The sequence below is a fragment of the Bos indicus x Bos taurus genome, chromosome 1 (assembly GCF_003369695.1).
Source record: "Bos indicus x Bos taurus breed Angus x Brahman F1 hybrid chromosome 1, Bos_hybrid_MaternalHap_v2.0, whole genome shotgun sequence".
Taxonomy (NCBI): domain Eukaryota; kingdom Metazoa; phylum Chordata; class Mammalia; order Artiodactyla; family Bovidae; genus Bos; species Bos indicus x Bos taurus.
The window spans coordinates 139,347,892-139,371,808 of NC_040076.1; the positions used below are offsets into that span (position 1 = coordinate 139,347,892).

Consider the following 23,917-nt stretch of genomic DNA (forward strand, 5'->3'; position numbering starts at 1 on the left):
GTGCAGCTAATTTACCAGCTTTCTGTTTTAAAAAAATGAAACTGAGTAAACACAGGCAAGAATAAAGTGGCATTTTCACTTACAAATCTACTGTATTTAAGAAATGTGTAATTTGGTTTAAATCAAGATGACGATGTGTTACAAGCTGAGTGCTTTAGATAAAGATGCTATGATACAGAGAATGAATGGAAGAAATGTATTGAAGATCAATGGATGTTTGGCCAGTACTGCAACCTTCTTCCATGGGAACACGGGCAGGTCTGGATTCTGAGAAAATGTTTAAAATTAAATAAGAAGAAGGAACCCACATTTATCTAGGCTTTCCTTCCACTTTGTGCCAGAGAAAGGTGGTTTTTCTTCTTGGAATGAAGCAGAGTACTCTCCTGACCTGGGTGGGCATTTGCACTTCTCATTGACTGAGACAGAGTCTGTGTGTACATGGGGTGTGTGTGTGTGTGTGTGTGTGTGTGTGTGTGTGTGGCATGTGTGTGGCATGTGTGTGGTGGGATTTGTAATAAATGGAAGGCTTGACTTTTCCTCTCTCTTGAGTTATCATCTACACCAGGGAGTAAGTGTACACAGGGATGATTAAATTTGTTCACATCAGTCTCTATCATTCATTTGCCATATTTATTTACACTAATCAGAACATGCAAGCAAGATTTTTCCAGATGATCCAGCTTCTATTAATCAAGGGTTGGCCGAGGACCTGGGAATTTCTCATGACAACATTGGACAATAATAGGAACTAATAATTTTTTTTAGTATTGCTTTAGGTTGAAGGCTTGGACTCAAATATAAATTTTAAGTTCATTCTGATCCCGATGGGAGTCACCTATATCAATTTTCTCCTTGGTCAGTGCCTTGCTTCTCTTTCCAGGATCCCATCAAAGAGTTACATAATGATGACTATTTCTGCAAGGTACTAACCTTGGCATGAAGTCCAGTCTCCAGCCTTGACTGCACCACCAATTAGCTTTGTGAACTTGGACAAATCAGCTCCCTGCCTGGTCTCTTTTTCAACACCTGAAAGCTAGAGACTTTACAATCACTTTATTTTTCTCAACTTAAAGCATCTTTTCTGATGATGATCAGAAAACTGGACTGACAAAATACTTCTCTCTGCATGGACTAGAACAATTCTGAACAGCATGTTATTTAAAAGTAGTCGCTGGATAAGCTTTGAGGAAACATGCTTATATGCCTGCATATGCGATACATTGCACGTAGCTCCCCAGGCCACATATCCAGAGAATCTTGCCCAAAGATTCAAGACTAACCATAAAACATTCCTTTTGGTCAACCTAGTAAATCGAAAATACACAAGATAGGCATAAACATGGACAGAAGAGTAATCTAACGATAGAAGAGATTCTGGTCATTGTCATGGGACTTTTTAAAATCGATTACCATATATTTGAAGATGAGACATTGAACATAGTGATTGGAATAAAAATGTGGCTGTGTAATCATGACAAAAGTGATAGCCCTGATCTTGTCGCAGTTGGCGCAAACTCTTTGCTGCTTCCCTCGTGTTTCTGTTGATGCTATAGTCTCCTGTCTGCTATCCCTTGTGACTAATGAACTGAATTCATAAAGCAGTGGATCTGGTCCAGGGAGGCAGTCTGTGACATTTCAAAACATACTGTCTTGGACTGATCTTTTCTTGGTCTCACAAACATCATGCCCCAACCATCTTGAGCTAAAGTGACATAGAACTTGATATGATGCAAAAAGTATTGGAAACAATGAAAGAGACAAAAATAACCCTGAAAGTGACTGATGACAATTTCTTTTTTTTTTTAATGCCTTTAGCGACAAGGAGCTGGGACAACCAATGGAAAAGACAAGCCATCTGGTGAAAATGGTAAGACCCCATGAATAGTCTAACTACTTACTTATTTCCTGTCTGTAGCTTTGGGCACATAGCAGGTGTGGATCATAACTTTCAGCCAAATTGGCCACTATCTATGCCTGCACTTTGGTGTAGAGTGGATTTTAGCAATTCAAAGTGGGCACCATGATCTGGTTTAAAAAAAAAAAACAAAAACTGAGCTAAATGCAGTGGATAAGATCAGTTTCTTTCCCAAAGGAGGACACCCATTCTGGGCAACATGATAATTATGATGCAAATATAGTTCTCTGCTTTCTTCATTAGGGGTGGTGAGAATCACCCGAGTTGTTGTGAGGATAAAATGAGATCAAATGAGAGAAGTGCTTTGAAAACTGTGAAGCACTCAACTTCACAGGAAAGGAGGTTTAAAACTCACTTCACTCTCCCTCGTACATAGAGCAGGGTGCTGGTTGGGGGAGGTCCCGGATCAGTGTCACTGCACGGATTCACAGAAGATAAAAGTAATAGCAGAGACCAGAGCATTTATATTTTCCATTCCAGTCTCCACCTCAGCCTTAAATTGTAGGAAGGATCATTAAATTTTATCGTTGAAGGCGACAGAGCTGGAAAGAAGCCCAGCTCCCCACCTTTAGTGGTTGTAATGGAGGATGACTGGTCATGAGAATAAAAACCCAGTAAGCACCCAGGGTTGGGGTTGTGGTCCTGGTGAGGGTGAGTTCTGGGTGTTCCTGTGTGTGTGCTCAGTCACTCAGTTGTGTCTGACTCTTTGTGACCCCATGGACTATAGCCCACCAGGCGACTCTGGTGGAGGAATCCATGGGATTCTCCAGGTAAGAATACTGGAGTGAGTTGCCATTCCCTTCTCCAGGGGATCTTCCCTGACCCTGGGTGTTCCAACTTTTTGTTTATTACAAAATGAACTCAACTTTCATGGAAAACTACTCCTTGCTTCCTGTTGGATGGAATTTAAGCTGATGCTGCTCATCCAGTTGTAGATAATGTCAATCTCAGATCCCGGCTGTAAAGACTTAGGGCCCTGAAAACCACTTAGGAGCCTCCGTTTTGAATCTGAATGGGGCCTGAGCAAGTCTAAAGTCCTAGAATATTTCTTGGTGGGTCACTCATCTGTGGCTGCTGACTCACTCACCTGTTGTGGGCCTTTGCCCTGGAGAGGGACTGTGTGGTGGTGACCCCTGGGGTGAAAAGTTCATTGTATTAATAAAAAGAGGGACTGGTACCCAAGAATGTCTTGATCAGACCTGGGGACTTAGGGAGGGTGGGGGAAGAAATGCGCTCTTTCACAAGCCTTTTCTGATGCCTACGGCTTTTCCCATTTTCTCTGTGTGGGTGCGGGTTGGTGTGTTTATTAGCAAGAAGTTCAGAGAGCAGAGAGGAGCAAATTGAGAGTTGCTCAAACAGAGAAGGACGGACACAGGAGTATCTTGACTTTTTGGGTTCATAGATTCATGTCCATCTTGTCAATGGAGTTAACATCCATGGAACCTGCCAACCTTGGTATCATGGGATTTAGGGTCAAAAGTCTTCTCAGAGATGCCCTCATGAAGCAGTTCTCAACCTTTTGGCTCTCACAACTTCTTTCCATTCTTAAAAATTCTCAAAGACCCCAAAGAACTTCTGATTTGTTGGCTATATCTACTGATGATTCTCATATTAGAAATTAAAATGGAGAAATTGTTAAAGGGTTTATTTGTTTGTTCATTAAAAACAAAGTGGCAAACCTATGTTAACATAGATAACATTTTAAAAATAAAAAGTAATAATATTTTCCAAGATGGAAAAAAATACTTTTGCAAGACAGTGGAAGAGTTCTGTATTTTTGCACATAGCTGTAATGTCTGGCTGCCTAGAAGACAGCTGCTTCTACATTCAGTCTGTTGTAATATGTGTTGTGTAGCCTCTAGAAAGTTCCACTGTGTACTTATGAGAGGACAAGATTTTAAAAAGCAAATAATACCTTGTTGTTGTTGTCTGGTGGTACTAGTGGTAAAGAACCTGCCTGCCAGGGCTGGAGACACAAGATGTGGGTTCGATCCCTGGGTTGGGAAGATCCCCTGTAGAAGGAAAAGGCAACCCTCTCCAGTTTCCTGCCTGGAGAATCCTATGGACAGAAAAGCCTGGCGGGTTACAGTCCACAGGGTGGCAAAGAGTCAGACACAAACAGAGCGACTTCGCATGCACACATGTCGCTGTTGTTCAGTCCCTCAGTCATGTCTGAATCTTTGTGACCCCATGGACTGCAGCAGGCCAGCCTTCCCTGTCCTCTACTATCTCTTGGAGTTTGCTCAAATTCATGTTCATTGAGGCAGTGATGCTATTTAACCATCTCATCCTCTGCTGCCCTTTCATTTTACCTTCAATCTTTCCAGCATCAGGGTCTTTTCCAGTAAGTCAGCTGTTCATATCAGGTGGCCAAAGGATTGGAGCTTCAGCATCAGTCCTTCCAATGAATATTCAGGGTTGCTTTCCTTTAGGGTTGACTGGTCTGATCTCCTTTCTGTCCAAGGGACTCTAAAGAGTTTTCTCCAGCACCATAATTTGAAAGTATCAGATAATATAGTACCTTAGTACCATAAAAATAATTTTGATTTTGTGGGCTCCCTTTAAGGAAGGAAGTCCCCTCAGGGTGACCAGTCTGCTCTTTGAGAACTGCTGCTTTAGGTAACTCATGGCTCATGCGGGAGGAGCCTGAAGTCTGGGGTCTGGCAGAGTGGAGGTCAAGGCAGGACTAGGTCCCTTGTGCTCAACAGCTTTGCAGCCTGGCTTTTCCTTGGCATCCACAGGTCCTTCAAAGCAAGTCTATGTGCTCAGCGTTTTGCGCCAGAGGGAGTTATCAGCTGTTACAGAAGACACTGCTTTCTCGTATTATAAAGCATGAAATTCATTTCCAATAAAAATTGATTCACTCTAGTGAAAAATGCATATGTCTTTTCTGGAAGTCTAAAAGTAAACAGAAAGGAAAAATTCAAGATGCTACAAATAAAGTGTTTCTTTATATAATTCTAAATATTAGAAGCTATTCATTTGATAAAGACTATTTGATGGTTAAAGATTATTTGATAGTTAAAGACTCATGGCTCTGTATACATTCAAATTGTTATTAACATGTTCTATCTTAATTTCAGATATAACTGCTCATGTGTGATATACATACATGGTATTTCATTAAAATTTTTTTTTATTAAAATATTAAATTTGGGATAAAGTTTTCTAGAGGTGGTCTAAATATTTTCCTAAAAATCTAAGCTGCCTAATTCCTTATTCTTAAATATGCAATATGAGAAGATCATCTTGGAATTTCTGTTTTAACCTAATATTACATCCCATTGAAATTCAGTTCACTTTATTCTGTCATCATGGGTATCTCAAGAGATCTTTTATCTTAATATATATTTCCTATTAATACAAATGAAGCTGTCTACATGTTTTGAAGAAACAGGGACCCACGAGAGTAGAAATATGAAGCACAGACTATCAAAATGTTATGAGATCAGAATAGTAGTCAATTAATTGTAAAATGAGCATCCCAAAATGTCATTAGTTGACTACATTTGAATATTATACATTTACTTGAGGTCTCCATTTAGCACAAGGCAATGAAGACTTTAAGAGGTTCCCTGGTGGCTCAGTTGATAAAGAATCTGCCTGCAATACAGGAGACTGCCTGCAATGAAGGAGACATGGGTTTGATCCTCAGGTTGGGAAGATCCCCTGGAGAAGGAAATGGCAACTCACTCCTGGATTCTGGCCTGGGAAATCCCTTGGACAGAGGAGCCTGGCAGGCCACAGTCCACGGTGTCACAAGACTTGGACATGACTTAGCAACTAAACCACCACCGCTAATGAAGACTACAGGGCTAAGGGCTTCCCAGGTGGTGCTAATGGTAAAGAATCTGCCTGCCAGTGTGGAAGACATAAGGGACGTGAGTTTGATCCCTGGAATGAAAAGGTCTCTGGGAGCAGGAAATGGCACCCCACTCCAGTAATCTTGCCTGGAAAATTCCATGGGCAGAGGATCCTGGTGGGCTACAGTCCATGGGATGCAAAGAACTGGACATGACTGAACAACTGAGCACAAACACAGACATAATGAAGACTATGGGAGTGAATTCAGGGTGCCTTGAAATTCTAATCTGGATTACAGAAGACACAAGTCAGATACATTAAACTCCAGTGGGATCTAAATTCTTGAGCTCTGCTGAAATACTGTTAAATATTATCTCAAAAGGGTCATTGGCTAGGAATCTGGATTCTTCTAAGATTTATTTTTGTGTCGTTGCTGTTGCCGTGGTATTTATTGATGTGAAATTTAACATATATCGACCCCATACTATACAGAACAACCTTGAACTTGTCCTTATTCTCCAGTACACCAACCTCTGGATACACAACCCAGATGGTCCTCATCTTACCTGCAGTGTGAAGACATTTTTTTCCCCCAGAAATACTAGAGTTGTATTATTTTTTAATTAAAAAAATTAATTCATTAGTATCTTGATAATTCAGAGATTTTTATTCTTTATCTGAACAAAGTGCCTTTGTGATTGAGTAGTTTTGGCTGAGAACTTCATTTGTTTGCACATAGGACTTCTCTATGTGCGTGTGTTAGTTGCTCACTAACACACATGTCCGACACTTCGTGACCCCCATGGATTATAGCCTGCCTGTCTCCATTGGCCATGGGATTTTCCAGGCAAAAATACTGGAGTGGGTAGCCATTTCTTTCTCCAGGGGATCTTCCTGACCCAGGGGTCGAACGTGGGTCTCCTGCATTGCAGGCAGATTCTTTACTGTCTGAGCCACCAGGGAAGCCCACATAATTCTCCACTTCAGTGAAACACCGCTTCAGAGCTCTGGTTACAATTCATCTGCTACATTCAATTCAAACATGACACAATCATCTGAATCAGATTATTCCCCACTAGTCACCAGTTTGTTGTTGTTGTTCAGTCACTCAGTTGTGTCTGATTCTTTGTGACCCCATGAACTGCGGTACACCAGGCTTCCCTGTCCTCTGCTACCTCCCAGAGTTGGCTCAAAATCATGTTCATTGAGTTGGTGATGCCATTCAACCATCTCATCCTCTGCCACCCTCTTCTCCTTTTACATTCAATCTTTCCCAGCGTCAGGGTCTTTTCCAGTGAGTTGAGTGTTTGCATCAGGTGGCCAAGGTATTAGAGCTTCGGCTTCAGGATCAGCATCCGTCCTTCCAATGCATATTCAGGGTTGGACACAACCAAAAGGTTTCATTTTGTAAGACAATAATTTGGCTGTGTCTCTTGATTTATATCTTGATGTTCATTGTTCAGGGAGACTGTAAGAGTTAACTTTCTTTATTGATGAAAAAAAGTGGGAAAATACTGGAATGAGAGTGGCTGCTGGGTGACTTCCAATCTGAAGGAAAGATTTATGAGTAATAAACTTCTGATGGAGCTTACTTTTAGTGCTTGGAGGCTTACCCAAGCTAGATTGAATTTCTAAAACTGGAATGGATTTCTCTTGACTTATTGAGCTGTGATATATTTGTTTCCAAAAGTCTGCATTTGGAGGTGAAAGGCATGGGGACATACCTGAGTTTGATAAGAGAATCCCCCAGTCCTGGCTGTAGGTAAATACCCAGAAGGAAGATATTTTTCTGAAATACCTGTGGGGCTTACCCCAGTTGTCATCTCTTTGAGATGTGAGTTGTTGTGTTGTGTGTGTGCACAGTCATGTCCGACTCTTTGTGAGACCATGGACTATAGCCCACCAGGCTCCTCTGTCCATGGGATTCTCCAGGCAAGAATACTGGAGTGGGTTGCTATTTCCTTCTCCAGGGGATCTTCCTGAACCTGGGATTGAACTCAGTTTCCTGCATCGGCAGGTGGATTCTTGAGTATCTGAGCAAAAATACAGCACCGTACTTGGATAGGTGCTTCTTCTTTGGAAAAGAGGTCATGGCTTGAGAAGTTTCTAGTAGGTGTGGGATTGTACTAGGAGCATCCAAGATTTAGTTTGCTTTGATGAGATTATAGTTACTAACAACGAATAAGGTCAAAGATGGGTACTCTCCTCTCCTTGTTTTGAATAAAGTTAAAAATCACATTTAAGTTTATCTTGCCTTTGATTTTGAGGGAACAGAGACACACACACTGCAATTTTATTTTTCTGCTATCAAGTATGTGGAGAAACTGATTGAGAAGGCCCTGCATTCATAGACATAGAGACAGATACAGCAGCATTAATTTGAGCCTGATTTTTCAAATAAGAAATAAAATTCAAATATTTATTCCCAAAACACCTTCCATGCTGCCCCCACCCACCCCCTTGGCTCCAGGGCACCCAGCAGATACCCCATTTTTTCTTTTGGTATCTTGTTGACCTTTCCAGGACCACAAATCGACATGGGCAGATTTTGCCTGGGCTACATTTCCTCTCTTTCCTTGGTTTGTGGAAGTGTGTGGGGCAAGGTCTTGTACACAGGATGGGTGATCAGCCTGGAGTAGGGAGAGACAGCTTTGGAACTGGGTACAAAAAGGAGCTGACTGCATGCTCACTACCATGCTTAAGAGAGAAGGTCAGTTCTGGCAGGAGATGCTGCAGGGCTGGTCTGATTCTTTGGTCTGGGGAGGTTGGGCTGGAAGGCAAGAGGAGAAAATGAAATTTCCAGAAAGGGTACGGAGGGATCATGCCTTGTTACTGTCTATGGCAGAGATGTGACTTGGTTCTGCTTCAAATACGGGACGTGATGGTGCCTGAGGCTGGGTGGAGGGTTTTGGATGCTTCAGTAGGCTGCTGTGAGTGGGGGTCTGGAAGCCAGGGCACCATGCAGTTCTCCTCTACTCTGAGGATGTAATACGTCAATTCTGCATGAATCTCAATATGAATTTAGGTGGAAGCTCAGCGTGCAGAGCCTCTAAGCCCTTTGAAACAGGGAAAATGGTAACTTGGAATGCTGAGCTGCCACGGGTCTCAGAGACGTGCTGGTTAAACTGCATCTGGCTATGGGAAAAACATGTCTCTAAGTAATCAATCACTGAGGTGTGCAACGATTCCCAGAACAGAAAGTTCTAAATCTGCTTCCTGTTAGAGCAGTAAAACCTGCAGGAAGCCCTGAATTCACCTGGACGGATGCATCGTGCGTGCTGCTCTGAACGCCACAGAGCTCTCAGGGTGAAACATCAAATCACTCTGGTCTCCATCAGGGGTTACTTGGCCCTTTCCTCCTTCTTTTTCTATATTTGAAGTAACCAGAAAAAATTTCAAAACAAGAATGGATGAAATATTGTACTAACATGGCTCTCAAATACTATCCACAGGACGTGCCCTTTGTGTTATAGCTTGGAATGCTCTGAAGCTTCTCTATTCCAGAAGAAGCTATGGATGGATACACAAGGTTGCTTCTGATATTGATCTAGATGGGGAAAGAATGAAATAGGAATTGCTCAGAAGGCCAGGCCTTTAAACCATCAGGGTATCCACACAGACATGGTCAATGGGTAATACTGTTCAACAAGTGAATTGATTCTTTGCAAAGGTTATTTTAGGGATTAGGGCTGACAGGGAATTTATTACTGCCAATCTCAACTGAGTGACTGATTGATTGATATCCTCCACACCCCCGCTTCAGTTTGAGCCTTATAATAACTTCAGTGTGCTAGTAAATACCGTGGATAAACACGGTGCTTCTAATCCACTGTCTTTGGAGTAAACGTGCTTGAAGCATTGTTAATAGATGTGGCACTTTTTACCTGCTCCTGGTTCAAGTTCTCTATGTCTGTGGGTGTTTGCATAGCCTAAAATGCTCTCACGCACAACCGATTCAGTGGCAGACTTGGGAGGGGAGTTAGGGAGGCTATGTCAGCCCAAGTTCCTTGGGGAGTCAGGAGATAGGCCCCAAGGTTGCATAAATCACAGGAAAGATGGCAGGTCATCTAGCTTGCGGTCCAAACACACCAGCTTGTCCCCATGTTCACGCTGTCCTGGGTTCTCTCTTGACCAGGGATCTGGGGTGTAAATGGGCAACTAGGTTGGGCTGTGGTCTGAGTCCATAGCACTGAAGGAGGTTAATAGACTTACATCTTGGCCAAGCTGGAAACCATGGTCTCAACAGCAGTATCATCTCATCAATTTAGTTAACTAGCTTCTGGCATGTGTGTGGTCATAGACTATTATAGGGACCGCCTGTTAATTTTCAAAAGTAAAACACTGAAGCAATATTCTAATTTGTGGGCTTATCTGTATTTCCTTCCTCCTTCTCTCCTTGCTTCCTTTCTTTTTTTTTTTTTTTTGAGATTAAATTTTAGATAGCTTTAGACCAACTGAAGATAGAGTTTTTGTGTTGTACAGAGAAGGCCCATGTGTTTTAGTGAAAAAAATGAATTTATAAATTATGCTGAAAGAATTCCCACTGAAGATCTTTTGAAGCCTATGAATTATGAGCTTGTACCAGGAGAGTGATGATCTGTCTATCGTTTGCCCTCATCAGGAGACAAGAATGTTTCTTATTCTGCTTATCAATTATTTGTATGGACCTAATACTTCTCAGGTACTTGAATATGTTTTGCTTTTTTAAGCAGCAGGTGATACATTCATAATTTTATGTATGAAATTAATTCGCACAACAAACAGCTTTTCAGAAGAGAATCCACTACAACTGCAGCCTGAGCTCCATGATAAGATGTTGAAATTTGTAGGGTTCCTATCAGAGGGGTGCATCTGTGATTACAAAGGAGTTAGAGAAGCTCACAGCTCATGTTCCTTCTTGGGAGTCAGTGTGTTTAGGCAAGAGAGTGGGCTGCGTTGTCTTCAGGCACTGGACTTCCTCTTAGGTGGGACCTGCTCTCCTGTCCAAGCTGTGCAGAACAAGGAGGTCTCCTGTGCCTGTGACGGTCTGCAGGCATCCTCAGAGCAACCACAGACTCACCCAGACCTGCAGGCAGACCTCTCCCTGGTCTCACCTGAAAGCTCTCATCAACGATCCTAGAACGTGGCTTTGGGGAGAGCCCCAGAGGGTTGTTGTGAGTTTCTGTAAAATCCACACAATTGGTTTCTTCCAACATTCTTAATCAGTAATGAGTTAGCATTTCCAATCAATAATAATTAACTGCCAAGATTTGGCTCAATTTACACAATTCAGCCAGGAAACGGTGCTATTTCACTCCAAGTACAGTTTTTATTCTTTCCTAAGTGGGTCCCTCATACTCAGGAAGTGACCACTTTTTATTCACTCTGACAAGCTGAGAACAAATTAGCTCTGAATCCTCTTTAAATTTTTTTAATTGAAGTAAAACTAATGTATAATGTTATGTAAGTTACAGGTGTACAAAATAGCAATTCACATTTTAAAGGTTATACTCCATTTATAGTTATTATAAAATATTGCCTGTATTCCCTGTGCTGTAAAGTATATTCCGTAGCTTATTTATACCTAATAGTTTGTACCCGCTCATCCCCCAGCCCATGTTGCCCCTCCCCCTTCCCTTGCCCCACCAGTAACCACTAGTCTGTTCTCTATATTTGTGAGTCTGCTTCTTTTTTGCCACACATACTAGTTTGTTGTATTTTTTAGATTCTACATATAAGAGATATTATACAGTATTTGTGTTTCTCTTTCTGACTTAACTTCACTTATCATAATGCCTTCTATGTCCATCTGTACGTGTATGAGTGCATGCTCAGTCATGTCTGACTCTTTGCAACCTCATGGACTGTAGCCCACGAGACCCCTTTGTCCATGGAATTTTCCAGTCAAGAATACTGGAGTGAGTTGCCATTTCCTTCTCCGGAGGATCTTCCCTACCCAGGGTTTGAACCTGCATCTCCTGCGTCTCCTGCATTGGTGGGTAGACCCTTTACCACCGCATCACCTGGGAAGCCCTCCCAGTCCATCCATGTTGGTGCAAATGGCAAAATTTCACTCCTTTATATGGCTGAGTAGTATTCCTCTGTGTGTGTGTGTGTGTCTCATATCTTCTTTATCTGGAATCCTGTTTTTAAGAGTGACTTCAGAATGTGATAGTGGATTTTGTTGGCCCTGTGCTAAAACCTCATCTAGCAAACAGGCTGCATCAGTGTGGTTTTGCCTCATTGAGGGCAGGTACCTTCCACTTCAGAGACAGACAGGGGAGCAAAGGTGGTGGGTCACCACACAGCTGAGTTTGTCTCAAGGTTGGCATGATGTCACCCAGCCCAGGCTCTGGAAGACAAGGCCCTACAAGCTCAGCCTTCGCTCTTCTTCAGTTGCTGCCTCCTGACCTCACTTGCTCTCTACCAAGGACCAAGGACAGGGCCAGCTGTATCAGTTGTAGGGTCCAGGGAAAAATTGAGGAACTGGGCTCCTTGGATTTGCCTGGTGTTGCAGTGGATAGGAATTCGACTGCCAATGCAGGGGCATGGGTTTGGTCCCTGGTTCAGGAAGGTTCCATATGCTTCAAAGCAACTAAGCCCATGAGCCTCACCTACTAAGCCTGTGCTCTAGAGCCCTGGAGCCAGAACTACTGAAGTTTGTGTGCCTAGAGCCTGTGCTCTGCAACAAGAGAAGCTCTCACAATAAGGCCTCTCTAGTTGCATCGCAACTAGAGAAAGCCCACGTGTAGCAACGAAGACCCAGCACAGCCAAAAAAGAAAGAAAGAAAACCTGGACTCCTTGTTAAAAATTATTAAGCAGATCATTCAGTCAAGACTGGTCACTTCCCTAGGGTCCCTGCACATTTTGCCTGCCATGAAGCTGGTCTGAATGGTACCACATACAAACTCCTATTTAAAAACAATTCAATATTAAGTTCCCTGACAGTCCAGTGGTTAAGATTCTGCACTTCCACTGCAGGGCTCATGAGTCAGGGAACTAAGATCCCATGTGCCATGCAGTGCACAACCTCCCAAGAAAGTCAATTCATTATGTATTATTCATTTCACAATATCAATACATTTCCACTCCCATCCCCACCCCCAGCACATTCTAAACTGCTACCCTGGTTTAAGCAAGAATATAGATCATTATGAACTTTTTAAGTATGAAAATTTACATCTAAGAACTTTTCCAAGTCAAGGGGTAAAACCTCCCTCTCTTTAAAGTTTTCTTTACTTGTTAATGGCCTTGACACATATTCCTGGATCACTTTGTGTGTTGGTTATGACTTTGTGTGATTCCTGGTTTGGGGTCAGACTTGAAGAGGATGAAAGATTGCTGCAGACTCTCTGGCCTGTGGAGGGAGAGTTCTAAGTCCCTCCTCTTGCTTCAGGGCAGCTGAGGCTCCTCAGGCCAACAGCATGCAGCAGAAGGGGGCCTATGAGTTTCCTGGTTTGGACCTTAGGAAACTGGAAGCCTCTGCTTTTTCCCTCTGGGAATGTTTGCTGTGGGAGAAGCCAGTTACCACTTAAGAGGTTCCAGTAGATAGGAAGGAAATCCAAAAAAGAAGGGATGAATGTACATGTATAGCTGACTCGTTTGTCTGAACGGCAGAAACATCACTTTGCCGACAAAGGTCTGTATAGTCGAAGCTATGGTTTTTCCAGTAGTCATGTACTGATGTGAGAGTTGAACCGTAAGGAAGGTTGAGAGCCAAAGAATGGATGCTTTTGAACTGTGGTACTGGAGAAGACTCTTGAGAGTCCCTTGGACTGCAAGGAAATCAAACCAGTCCATTCTAAAGGAAATCAAACCTGAATATTCATTGGAGGACTGATACTGAAGCTGAAGCTCCAATACTTTGGCCACCTGATGAGAAGAACTGAGTCATTGGAAAAGACCCTGATGCTGGGAAAGATTGAGGGTAGGCAGAGAAGGGGGCAGCAGAGAATGAGATGGTTGGATGGCATCACTGACTCAATGGATATGAGTTTGAGCCAGTTCCAGGAGTTGCTGATGGACAGGGAAGCCTGGCGTGCTGCAGTCCATGGGGTCACAAAGTGTCAGACATGACTGAGTCACTGACCAACAGCAACAAGAAACTAATACAATGTTATAAAAGAACTATGCTCCAATAAAAATTTAAAAAATAAATTAAAAAAGAAGAGCCACTACCTTAAACTGCCATGCTGTAAGGAAGTCCAGCTAGTCCATGGGCAGCAGCCTGGATAGGTGCCCACCCAGTCAGACTCTGCCGGCTCTCCCCTCCCAGATGGCAAGAATGTGGGTGAAGGTTCTTGGGTGACCTCAGCCCTGGGACCATCCGGCTGCAGTCTTGTGGGAGGCTCCATCCGAGAGACAAGAAGCTCAGCCAAGCCTGCTAACCTACAGCACTGGGGGTAGAGAACACTCAGTTCTTGGGCTGAAGCTGCTAATTCAGGGTGATCGGTTCTGCAGGAATAGTTATCTGGGACACAGGTTATCTTGCTCCTCTTTGCTAACCCCTCGGTTCCGTCTCCTTCTCCCAGTCCACCATTCTTGAAGAACATCCTGGATCACTTTCTATTCTTTGCTGGCTAGAGTAGGATCACATCAGGATGCAGACTTTTGGGTCCTTAACTACAGAAGTGGGATGCTGCAAAGCACTCTGGACCCTAGCCTGGTTGTGCTCATTCGTTCATCCATTCATTCAGGAAATATTTGCTGAGCACCTAGTATGTGCTACACCTGGGATGGGAGGATCCCCTGGAGGAGGGCATGGCAACCCACTCCAGTATTCTTGTCTGGGAAAATCCCATGGACAGAGAAGCCTGGCAGGCTATAGTCCTTGGAGTTGCAAAGAGTCGGACATGACTGAAGCAACTTATCATGCACACACTCACTATATGCTACATCTGGTACTCAGAGCTGGGGATGGGGAACTTGAAAAAAGCGATGCTGGGAAAGTGAAGCGGGATGTCCTTAGTGATGAATGTATTAGTCATGATTCTGAGGGGAACCAGAGGACAACTTCTACAGGAGTAATTTGAAGAAGGTCAACTCCAAAAGACCGTTTGCAAAGGTGACTGCAAATGCCAGAGACCCCAGTTTGATTCCTGGGTCAGGAAGATCCACTGGAAAAGGGATAGGCTACTCACTCCAGTATTCCTGGGCTTCCCTTGTGGCTCAGCTGGTAAATAATGCACCTGCAATGTGGGAGATCTGGGTTTGACCCCTGGGGTGGGAAGATCCCCTGGAAAAGGGAAAGGTTACCCACTCCAGTATTCTGGCCTGGAGAATTCCATGGGCTGTGTAGTCCATGGGGTCCAAGAGAGTTGGACCTGACTGAGCGACTTCCACGTTCATGTAGTTTAGGGAAACCCACAAAGAACAATGCAGCATCTCACACTGGGAATAGCAGAACCCTCAGGGAAGCACCAGAAACTGGAGAGGGTGCTATGTGGGGAGCGCCTGACAAGGTCTGTGGTCTTCTGTTGAAGGGCACAGCTATGCTTCAGGCTATTTATTTATTTATTTGGCTGTACCGGGTCTTAGTTTTGACATGTGGGATCTTTAGTTGCAGCATGTGGGATCAAGTTCCCCAACCAGGGATCAAACCTGGGCCCCCTGCACTGGGAGCACGAAGTCTTAGCCACTGGACCACCAGAGAAGCCCCAGCCTCAGGCTGTTTTACAGATTTTTATGGTTGCCACATTTCAACAGACAAAAATTCAGAATGCCCAGTTAAATTTCAATGTCAGATAAGCCAAAAAAAAAAAAAGTGTAAGTATATTCCATGAAATATCTGGGGGCATAGTTATACTAAACTTTTTCTTGTTGTTTATCTGAAATTCAAATTGAACTGAACAGTCTGTGTTTTACCTGAGCAGAGAAAGAGGCAAATAAATACCCAGATCTTGTTTCTTCTGTCTTCTGATCACCTCTGGTACCACCTATGGGCTGAATCCACTAAAGCCACAGCACGATGTTGAGGGAAAGGGTGGTGGTGAGTCAGGAGGGGCGAGAGGGGAGGACTGTCTTGCTTTTTACCCCTTCATGTCTCCCCCTGGGCTCTTGGCCAGGTCCTGAGTGTTCCTCTCAGCCTCCCTAATTAAAAATGTCAACTGTTAGACTGTAAGTGATGGCAGCTTTACAAAGATGGTGAAGGTGTGATTTTTGAACTCTGATACTGCATTGGTTTCAGAAGAAAAAAAAAAGTAAAGAAAATCAGTGTATCATCCTTTTATTTTAACTGCTGTGTCATTGGTTGGTTTCATATTTTTTAAAAAAGGAAAACTGTCAGACCTTTTGGGAAAAGTGAAAGTCGCTCAGTCTGACTCTTTGTGACCCCATGGACAATGGAGTGGGTAGCCTTTCCCTTCTCCACGGGATCTTCTCGACCCAGGGATTGAACCCAAGTCTCCTATATCTCAGGCAGATTGATTGCCAGCCGAGTCACAAGGGAAGCCCCTTTCAGGAAGGACGACATATTTGACATTCTTGGAGCAATTAGGCTCTCCCTGTAAAGGTTAATGCGTGTTCGTGAAGTCAGTTTTAGGCTCCCAGCCCAACTTGGATGTCATTCAGGAGGTGGCCAGAGATGTGGATACTTAACTGGGGATGTGGCCAGGGCGGCAGTGAGCGTGGACACCGGCTGTGAGCATCTCAACCCCATCTGAAGGGAAACCCTGGTGGATGCAGGCCAGCCGGAAACGGGGGTGGAGGCAAAGCAGGTCGGTTGCCCCCAGAAGTCTAGACTGTTGGAACAGAAAGGAGAGAGGGTGGCAGCTTCTGCCTCCTAGGATTTGGGGCCACCAGGGTCCAAACATGGACAGGGCAGGGCAGGCGCCCTTCAATGAGCTGGTCCTGAAAGCCACACGGGTTTCTAGAAATGCTGCTTTCTATGTATGGAGTCCACTGTGTCTCTGGATAACTCACCCAGCCACCTTGGCCCAGAAAGTTGGGAGATGGAGGGCCGCCAGGACTCCAGGTGTCCCCCCGGGAGGTGTGGACAAGCTGCCATCTGGCCTGGGGCCAGGGCTCTTGATCTGGGATGTACTGTCCTGTGCTCTCCCAGCCAGTGATACAGGGTAAAGATGCTAACTTTTGCTGTCCCTGTCTTGGGGAGATGTCAAGGAGCAGATCTGCTCTTGGATTCCTGGGCCCCAGAGCTTTGAATTCAACTTTGGACTTGTGACTCTGAGATTAGCTGCTTAAAAACTATGAGAAATGACCATTTCTTTCCTTTGATGACATACAAACCAGGAATCGAAATCTTCATCTCTCTGCTTCTTCACACAACCAGGGGGACTGTTCTTTGGGGACCACAGTGAAGATAGTCCCCAAAAAGAAGAGAATTTGAGGCCCTTAATATAAGCCAGGCTTTGAAAGTTCAAGAGGGAAGAAGATTAACCCATGCTATGCGATCATTGAATTTAAAGGGCAATTATTTATAGACTGGGCTTCCCTGGTGGCTCAGATGGTAAAGAATCTGCCTGCAGGGCAGGAGATTTGGGCTCTATCCCTGGGTCGGGAAGATCCCCTGGAGGAGGAAATGACAACCCACTCCAGTATTCTTGCCTGGAAAATCCCATGGACAGAGGAAGTTGGTGGGATATAGTCCACGGGGTCGCAAAGAGTTGGACACGACTGAGCATTATCACTTTCACTTTCATTTACAGACTTGGCTTTTTCCAGCGTTAAAGTGACAGAGTATTTACTATTATCCTTCACAGGATTTGCTACCTATGAGTGAGAAGCCTAATTACTTGCAGATTACTAGATTTAATTCAATAAGACATGGAAAAATTATGTTTTTCTTGAAGACTACCCCTTTCTCTCAAAAAGTGAACTGAAGAGTAGATGCTTCTTGTCAATCCTCTGGTGTTCTTTTGCCACAGCTGTGCTGTCCTAGCTGCCATGTTCCTTTTGCCTGTTGGGATCTGAAATTGAGTCAACCAACAATCAGCTGAAATATGTATTGATTCCATAGAGCCAGACAGTTGGGGGGTGGGCAGGGGAAGGATGGGAAATGGACAGACAATGGACGAGATGGGCTCAGTCATAGTGTTTATGGGAACACTCCTTCCAGTAATTTGTGATTATGTGAAATGAAAGCTTGCTGCTATTTTTGTGCTTGGCTTCTTCAATATCTCCAAAGCACCGTTTCCTCTCTCTACTCTCCCCTCATCCCAGACCCTGAAGATAATTGAAAATTGAACTGCACTCTGGCATTCATTTAGAGAGCAGAGTCTCCTCAGATGTCAGAGAGATGCTTTCATGGCTTTGGTGCTGATGCGAGGGAAGTCATTCTCCCTTTGGACTCACCGGATCACAATCAGCTCGGAGCCAAGCATCCTACACGCAGGACCCACTTCCCACAGCACAGTGATTGCTAATTGTGTTCATCGCAGTGAGACGAGGCTTCTTGCATCCAACCTTTCTTAGGCTTCAGGGTTTTAGAGTTTCAAGGCAAACATTAACATTTTGACAGCTTGAATTGATGTGCGCTCACCAAAATTCCATTTCCCACCAGTCCATAAAGACCTTGTTTTTATGGTGAGTTTTAAAAATGGGCTGGGTCATCAGAAACAGCTCATGAAGATGCCTACTGTAGATGATAATACATTTACTGGCCATGAAAAGCGCCCTAGATGTTCCTTGCAGGTAGTCACACTTGATAATTGTTTCCTAGGAATTCTGAAAGCAATAGAGAAATGTTTAGCATCCAATTTTCACTGGATCTGCCCTTGGAAGTGCTGACACCTCACTGCCTCCTCTGGAGAGCTTTGCCATGTCTGACTCTTTGCAACCCCATGGATTGTAGCCTCCCAGGCTTCTCTGTCCATAGGATTCTTCAGGCAAGAATACTGGAGTGGGTACACCATTCCCTTCTCCAGGGGATCTTCCCCACCCAGGGATCGAAGGTGAGTCTTCCGCATTGCAGGCAGATTCTTTATCATCTGAGCCACAAGGGAAGCCCTTTTCCATCTTAGTTGATTGCTTTGAAGGTTCTTTACATTTTAGCCATTCCTCTTACTGCAGGGCCTCTGGGCCTCCTCACCTGTCTGGTCTTCCCAGAAAACCCCTTCTGAGTCTCAGCTTCTTCGTCTAGGGGTGGGGGGAAGGATGAACCCCCAAAGTTTCTGGTCCCTTTCCTGTGGTTTGGCCATTTGCTGGCAGTTCACTCGTGGTGAATCATTTTACTCTTGGGGTTCCAGTGTCCTCTTTGCGGGACAACGGTGTCTTCAGACTCTTCCTCTAATCTGGACACTCTCTGATCCTCTCTCTCTCCCAGAACACTGCAGAATGCTTGATTTCTCTTGATTTTACTTTCTGCTCACATCAAGGGAATGCTGCCTTTGAGTTCAAAGGAGAAAAGGATGCTATTTCTTGGTGGAGGCAGTAGAGGGGAAAGTAGGTACAACGGACAGAATCAGAGTCAGATTCTCACCAGCTGTGAACCTGTGATAACAGATAATGTAACTATTTCCAAAAAATGGATGAAAACGGAAAAATTTGGCCTTTTATCTGGACAAACTGCACTTCCAACTTGCTGACTGCCAAACAGGAAGAGAGGGTTATTTCCCTGGATGTTTCTGTGGTGTGCATTCAGGCTGATGGTGAGGCTGCCTGGCAGGGGACCGGCCTCCTGGCGAGGACAGGTGTAGACAACTAGTCCATGGTGACAGGTGGGTGGCCTCCTAAGGTTGAAATGGGCACACCTGTGCACATAAAGAGGCTGCTGTCAGCACCCCCCTTACCCCCTAAAATTAAATTGTTACCGTGCTGTTGCAGTCAGAAAATATTCTGATTTTCTTTTGAAACTTTGTAACCCTTTCCCTTCTGGTGCCCTGCATATTTGGGATGATGGAACCTGAGGTTGTCAGCCGGTATCCTCTCTGGTGCCATGGCAACTGAATATTGAGTTGCAGCTACTTCTGGAAAAATGTCTCATTCACATTTTCATTCTTCTTTTAAATATCTTTTTCTTTTGGCCATGTTACATGGCATGTGGGATCTTACTTCCCCAACCAGGGATCGAACCTGTGCCTCCTGTGGTGGACGTCTTAACCACTAGACCAACAGGGAAGTCCCTCACTTGCATTTTTTATCCATCCAGGCCTTGACATCTTAAATGACAGCAAGGCATCATTTAATAAAAATTCCAATTCTTGCTGGGAAAGATTGAAGGTAAAAGGAGTAGGAAGTGGCAGAGGATGAGATGGTTAGATAGCATCACTGACTCAATGGACATAAATCTGAGCAAACTTTAGGAGATAATAAAGGACAAGGGACCCTGGTGTGCTGTAGTTCATCGGGTAGCAAAGAGTCAGGCGTGAGTTAGTGAGTGAACAGCAACAAATTTTGAGATTACGAGCCAGATTAGTGTCAGGACGGCTAGCATAGGATCTCTGAAGACATTATGAGCAAGTTGCAGATAAAATGTTCAGTCTTTTCCTGTTCACACATCTCAGAGGTGAACAAAACAAAACAAATCTTTCCAATTAGGTATCTGGGCTGTAAGCAGCCTGCTGGGTCTCCCTGGCCATTTGCAGCTGGCAAAATAAAAGTCCCTGCTGTGTCAGTCCTCAGTTCAGCTTGAAATGACTTTAATGAAAGGTCAGATGCTACGGCTCTGGGGAGGACTTCTGTTCTCCAACAGACTGACATTAGACCTTTTTTCCCCGCTAACATTCTATCTAAATTGGTTTCCTTCATCAGTTTCTTGTCATCAGCCTCTATTTAATGCTCCCTTGAGCTGCTGCCACCAAAAATGGATATTTTATCACTGCTTGCATGTGTGATCTAGAGAGTAATGTTTCTGCAACCTCTGTTGATGATTAGAATGCTTCAAGGGATGGTCAGTGCTGATCCTCTGAAATACGTTTTGTTAAAACTTTTATTTCAAAATTGAATGCTTTTTGATCATGTTGCCTGACATTGGAAATTATTTCCTTTTTGGAATTCTTTTTTAAATTAATTAATTAATTTTTAGCTGTGCTGGATCTTCACTACTCTGCAGGCTTTTCTCTAGTTGCAGAGAGAGGGGCTACTCTCTAGCTGTGCTGCAAGGGCTTCTCAGTGTTGTGGAGCACGGGCTCTAGATCTCACGGGCTTCAGTAGCTGCGGCACGTGGGCTCAGCAGTCGCAGCTCCCGGGCCCTAGAGCATAGGCCTGATAGCTGTGGTGCACGGACTCCGTTACTCTGGGGCATGTGGGATCTTCCCAGACCAGCAGTGGAACCTATGTCTTCTGCATTGGCAGGCACATTCTTTCTCACTGAGCCACCAGGGAAGCCCTAGCTTGGAATTCTTGAAATAAAAATATTGTGCTTCTGGATGGGGGGAGGGGCTAGATGGTCTGTCTGTGGAAAGTGCAAGGCTTTGCTTTCCTGTCGCAGTGAGGCATAAAAGTCCTGGTTAAACACTCACGATGGCTCGTGGGACCAAGCACAACCCACGTCTGGATTCATCCCAGATGCTCTTCACCTCAACCAGGAGGAGAGGAGCCTGGAACTTTAGTACTTTTCCACCTACTTGGGAAGCACTTCTTATTCTGTTTCTTCTTGGGATTACTTGTCAGAACATCACTACTAAATAATGCTTAAAATTAAAACCCAGACTCTACTGAGAGCTAGTCCTTGAGAATCTGACATACTCTATGTTGTTGAGTTACTTCACCCAGAAACCACATCACTTTATCCTTCCTTGGGTGTTGAATTTTGTTCTCTTTTTACAAATATGTGAATCCATCTTCCTGGTAGGGAGGATAAGAAAGCCCAAAGCTTAAAATAGCATGCCTTTAAAACCACTCTTTCCAACAAATCAGCAAGTCCCTGGCCGTGGGCTCTCAAGATAGTGTCACTTTAAAAAAGCAAATGGAAGGGATATAGTTTTTCCTAAAACCTACAGAAGGAAGAAAGGAAGGAAGAAAGGAAGGGAGACTGAGGCTGTGGGGTCAGGAGACAGAGTGCATGGAGTTTAAACCCTTGGGCCAGCAGTTCCTGGAGCTGATTGCATGTCTTTGACGACACATAAATAGACATTTATGAAAAGAGGCACACACCTCTGTAAAGAGCTGGTCCCTATCATTAGGACACTTAGGAAGCACAAGACGCATGACCAGATGGGGAAATCAAGGCTGATCGCAACTCAGGTTTGAGATGGTGAGCAGAAACGGGCGTATGTCAGTCCGACTGTAGCTGGACCCACCAGGATCCAGGCTCTGATTTGGCTTCACAGACCCCCCCCTTTCAAAACTTTGTACCCAAATTCTGAATACACAGTGGACGCATCTGTCCAATACTCTCTTGCATCTAAGAAAGCTTGTAATCCCTGAAAATCTGCCTGGGAAAACACCTGTCCACCTGGATTAGAGGTGCAGGGCTGAAGAGCCCAAGTGGGATGTTCCTGGGGAGACAACACAGCCCCTGGCTCAGCTGCTGGTGGAGCTCCAGGAAGGATGCAGACATGCCCGGCACACTGCTGGAGAAAGGCATCTCTAATCAGCCAGTGCCTGGCACAGAGGGCAAAGGGGAGGAGAGGAGAACCACAGTCCCAAAGCCTGGAAACAGCTTCTATCCTTTCTGGCATCTGAGTGATGATTTTTCTTTTTTTTTTTTTTTTTTTGAGTGATGATTTTTCAACTGACGTTGCTGTTTGCTCTCCACATTTTTCATAAAGCTTGCCTAATTCCATGAGAGCCCTAAGGCTTGCCTTGGCCTTTCTCCTGTTCAGTCTTCTTCCTCCTGCACAGAGTGGAATGCATTCCATCTGCCTTAATGCCTTCCTTTCCCTTTTAAAGTTAAACTGTCTAGAATGATGGGGCAATGGACGTTAGATACTCAATGGGCTCAAGTGAGGTTTTTAATATTGTTGTTTTTCAGTCACTAAGACATGTCTGAATCTTGGTGACCCCATGGACTGCAGCACACCAGGTGTCCCTGTCCTACATCATCTTCCAGAGTTTGCTCCAACTCATGTCCTTTGAGTCGGTGATGCCTTCTATTCATCACTCTCTGTTGTCCCCTTCTCCTCTTGCCCTCAGTTTTTCCCAGCATCAGGGTCTTTTCCAGTGAGTTGGCTGTTCACATTAGGTGGCCGAAGTATTGGATCTTCAGCGTCAGCATCAATCCTTCCAATGAGTATTCAGGGTTGATTTCCTTTAGGATTGACTGGTTTGATTTCCTTGCTGTCCAGGGGACTCTCAAGAGTCTTCTCCAGCAACACAATTCCAAGCATTAATTCTTTGGTGCTTAGCCTTCTTTATGGTCCAGCTCTCACACCCATACATGAATACTGGGAAAACCGTAGCTCTCACTATATGGACCTTTGTCAGCAAAGTGATGTCTCTGCTTTTAAATATTAGATGAACTAATACTTTGAGGCTACTTGAACATGTACTGTGATTATGATTGTATCTGACTTTTCTACTTCAAACTGGGGAACTTTAGGGAATTCTCCATCATGGTGAAATTTTCAGAGTTTAATCCTTTAAAACTAATATTTTGAAGTTTAAAAGCTGGGGGAAAAGAGCCTGAGGAAATTCTTCCCTTCTGAAATGGTAAAACCAGGTAACATAAAAGAAAGGAAAGCACTCAAATTTTTCCAAAACTCTAAAAAGAATTAAAAAAAAATGAGCCTGGAGTAGAAAGGAAGGAGTGAGCTAAACCCTGGTGGGAAAATGCATTCCTAGAAGCTGCACCTTACTCAGGTTAATTTCCTAAGTTTTAGGGAGTGGAAGGAGGAAGCTGATGCCCCAGGAGGAGAAAAATAATAAATGAATCAGGGACACCTGAGAGTGATGGTTGCCAAAGGTTGCCACATATGCAGGCAATATTTCTGTAGAAACAAAACCTGAGGTTTTAAAAGTATTAAGTGTTATAAAGAAATGGCCATCCATATCAGAAATTGAACAGATGTGTATATCCAAAAAACAAGCATATAGTTAAGTGAAACCAAACTATGCACAGGGATGTATATTTGAATTTTTATTATCAGCTTGAAACAAAATGTTTTCAAATGAACTATACACATTATTATGTATGTGTAAGTAGATAAGGTTTATCTGTAAGAAGTTGAAACCCTTAAAATAGCAACAGCTTAAACTATAATGCCTTTTCCTCACTCGTATAAAAGGAGTCTGAAGATAGGTAGTTGATAACAATCAAGATGATTTCAAGGTGCATTAAGTATCTGTATTACTGCTTTGTCATCCTTGGTGTAAGGCTTATG

The 23,917-nt window shown here is 43.9% G+C and overlaps 1 protein-coding gene across 1 annotated transcript in view; it reads left to right on the top strand.

The window, feature by feature from the left end:
• PCP4 (Purkinje cell protein 4) overlaps positions 1-23,917 on the top strand; it is a 68,491-nt gene that overhangs the window by 31,388 nt on the left and 13,186 nt on the right. Inside the window, exon 2 of the mRNA XM_027546590.1 lies at positions 1,816-1,867. Coding sequence (XP_027402391.1) covers positions 1,816-1,867 — 52 coding nt within the window. The remainder of the gene's footprint in view (positions 1-1,815; positions 1,868-23,917) is intronic.